Consider the following 3,666-nt stretch of genomic DNA (forward strand, 5'->3'; position numbering starts at 1 on the left):
AAGATATAAGATACAATTTGCTAAACACATGAAACTCAAGAAGAACAAAGACCAAAATGCGGAAACTTTTCCCCTTCTTAGAATTGGGAACAAAACACCCATTGAGGGAGTTACAGAGACACAGTTTGGAGCTGAGACGAAAGGATGGATCATCTAGAGACTGCCATATCCGGGGATCAATCCCATAATCAGCCTCCAAACGCTGACACCATTGCATACACTAGCAAAATTTTGCTGAAAGGACCCAGATAGAGCTCTCTTCTGTGAGACTATGCCGGGGCCTAGCAAACACAGAAGTGGATGCTCACAGTCAGCTAGTGGATGGATCACACGGCCCCCAATGGAGGAGATAGAGAAAGTATCCAAGGAGCTAAAGGGATCTCCAATCCTATAGGTGGAACAACAATATGAATTAACCAGTACCTCCCCAGAGCTCGTGTCTCTAGCTGCATATGAATCAGAAGATGGCCTAGTCGACCATCAGTGGAAAGAGAGGTTCATTGGTCTCATGCAAACTTTATATGCCTCAGAACAGGGGAACACCAGGGCCAAGAAATGGGGGTGGGGGAGTTGGTTGGATAGCGGGTGGGGGACTTTTGAGATAGCATTGGAAATGTAAATTAAATAAATAAATAAATAAATAAATAAATAAATAAATAAATAAATAAAAGGTTATTTAAATTTTTGGTCTTCATTAGATTTCCTGAATCAAAATATAGTATAACGGGGAGGTTTTATACTTAGTGTTAAAGAACTCCAATATTTCATGAGTTGATAGAGAAAAATAAAACAATAAACATTATAGGTAATATCTGTCAAAGAATGAGGAAGAGAGTATGTAACTGAAGGATTAAAAATGTAAAGAAGAATTTCAGGAAATAAATGACTGAATTGAAAGTAAACACAGAATAGACGCCAGGACCCCTGTTTATAAAATTGGAAATTCTTCTGAAAAGAAAGACATAGTCAGGCTCATGACATTGCATGTACCCTGAGAATTGAAAGATGTTGAGTATAACAGCTTATTCCTTCTCCCCATCCCACAAACACAGTGTGTGTGTGTGTGTGTGTGTGTGTGTGTGTGTGTGTGTGTGTGTAAAAGAGAGACTGAGAGAGTACTCATCTTTGTTAACTTTTTAATACATTTTCTCTTTATTAATATATATTTTTATAGACACTATCCTCTACTTTCTTTCTTTCCTCCTCATAAATGTGTGCCCTGTCTTATTCTAGAGAACATTCTGGATACTCATTGTGATAAATAGACTCATATGTCTAATTATAAAAGTGGCATTTTAGAACCATGGAAACTTGAATTTCAATACTGAATGCCTACCTACTTGATGTCTTTCTAAGTTTACTTTGCATTATATTATCATACCTCAGTGTTTACCAACTGAAATGGACATTTTCTCTAATTGATTATGAACATATGAAGTTCCTGTCAACACACACATTATATAATACAGTACTTAGTAAATTATGAGCTTTCATACCAGAACATATTTGCTACTTGCATTGGAATTTTCTTTCTATAGGTTTGAGTTTCCATATTTATCCTTTATCTCATCTATATGCATGCCTCATGAAGTTTTTCAGGTGTGTTTCAGCTGTATACACAATGTCATAATGCTGAGTCCTTTTTTTTTTTTTTTTAAGGAATTATTTCTTCCAGTGGCCAAACATGGAAGGAACAAAGAAGGTTCACACTGATGATACTCAAGAATTTTGGATTAGGGAAGAAAAGCTTAGAACAACGTATACAGTATGAGGCTCACCATCTTGTGGAGGCCATAGCAGAGGAGAAAGGTAGGCATTTCACAGGGTTGTGGAGAGGCCTCTGGCCATTTCATTCATCGAAGAAATATTTATTAATTTTCTAATTAAATTTTGTCTTTGGCCTACAGAGTGATGAGTACTGTGGATGGAACAGTGAACATTAAGCATGCCCCTGCCCAAGGAGTGCTATAGATAAGCACATAAATAGGTCATTAAACAAACTGCTGAATGTAAAGCCTGGTTATCTATGTGACTTTTCAGGTATTGTCAGTGTTCTTGTAGGGGGCTGTGGTCAGAGATTTCCACATTTTCCTCTACTGTGCAAATTTTATGTCATATGGAGTAGAAATTTCATAAATATAATAGAAAGAAAGAAAGAAAAAAGAAGGAAAGGAAGGAGGGAAGGAAGGAAGGAAGGAAGGAAGGAAGGAAGGAAGGAAGGAAGGAAGNGGAAGGAAGGAAGGAAGGAAGGAAGGAAGGAAGGAAGGAAGGAAGGAAGGAAGGAAGGAAGGAAGGAAGAAAGGAAGAAAGGAAGAAAGGAAGAAAGGAAGAAAGGAAGAAAGGAAGAAAGGAAGAAAGGAAGAAAGGAAGAAAGGAAGAGAAGGGAGAAATCAGTATCTCTTAAAAGTATTTTTTATGTAATCTTCTTTTACAGTTCAGATTTCATCCCCCATCCTGGTTCACCCTCTGACTTCTCCACATCCCATACCTTCTACAGACATCTCCACAAGGATGTTTTCACCTCTCCAGATCTCCCCACTCCCTGGTATCTCCAATCTCTTGAGGGTTAGGTGCATCTTTTCTGACTGAGTCCAAACCCCGCAGTTCTCTACTGTATGTGCGTTGGGGGCTTCATCATTGGTGTATGCAGCCTGGTTGGTGTCCCAGTGTCTGAGAGATCTCAGATTCCAGGTTAGTTGAGATTGCTGGTCGTCCTACAGAGTCATTCTCCTCAGCTTCTTCCAGCTTTTCCCTAATTCAACCACAGAGGTCAGCAGCTTTTTTCCATTGGTTGGGTATAAATATCTGTGTCTGATTCTTTCAGCTTCTTTGTTGGGTCTTTCAGAGGACAGTCCACTTTTTGTGAGCACACCATAAGCTCAATAATAATGTCAGGCTTTGGGACCTCCCATTGAACTGGATCCCAATTTGGACCTATCTCTGGACCTCCTTTTCCTCAGGCTCTTCTCCACTTTTGCCCCTGCAGTTCTTTTAGACAGGAATAATTATTGGTCAGAGTTTTTGACCATGTAATGGCAACCCCATCCTTCACTTGATGCCCTGTCTTTCTACTAGGGGTGTGCTCGACAAGTTCCCTCTCCCAACTGTAGGTCATTTCATCTTTGGTCCCTCCCTTTGAGTCCTGAGTGTCTCTCACCTCCCAGGTCTCTAAAGATACAGCCTTTAAAATACCCAACCTCCCCCATCTCTGCACCTCCAGGATGGCCTTTTGACCCCCACTTCATGATCAATAATGCAGTTTCCAATATCATTTGTTCCATCACCATTGGGGAACGTTTTGATTATGAAGACAATCAGTTTCAGGAGCTACTGAAGTTAGCAGATGAGACCCTGTGTTTGGAGGCATCAAAGGTGTTAATGATAAGCTCTCTGCCTTTGCCTATTTTGGAAAGAATATTGGACTAAGACTGACTCAAAAACTGTTATGTTTTTATTTTGATGTAGGGATTTTTAAAGATAAGACATGATATCATAAAATTTGAATTTGATACAAACCTATTTATATGTGAATTTAGCATATATAAAATATTTCTAGCATTTATATGAACTATTTCAATATTTACATTGATATATGTGGAGGATTTTCCTTCTTTTTTCATTAATTAATTTAGTTTGTTAGTTTTCATTCTGATTTCAGTCCAAACC

The 3,666-nt window shown here is 38.7% G+C and overlaps 1 protein-coding gene across 1 annotated transcript in view; it reads left to right on the forward strand.

Annotated features, from left to right (window-relative positions):
- The window catches only part of LOC110288175 (cytochrome P450 2J3-like), an 11,710-nt gene extending 8,284 nt beyond the window's left edge, over positions 1-3,426 (forward strand). Inside the window, exons 3-4 of the mRNA XM_021154598.1 lie at positions 1,660-1,809; positions 3,221-3,426. Of these exons, the coding sequence (XP_021010257.1) occupies positions 1,660-1,809; positions 3,221-3,426 (356 nt within the window). The remainder of the gene's footprint in view (positions 1-1,659; positions 1,810-3,220) is intronic.
- The last annotated feature ends 240 nt before the right edge of the window (positions 3,427-3,666 follow it).

This window comes from Mus caroli, unplaced genomic scaffold, assembly GCF_900094665.2.
Source record: "Mus caroli unplaced genomic scaffold, CAROLI_EIJ_v1.1 scaffold_18045_1, whole genome shotgun sequence".
Taxonomy (NCBI): domain Eukaryota; kingdom Metazoa; phylum Chordata; class Mammalia; order Rodentia; family Muridae; genus Mus; species Mus caroli.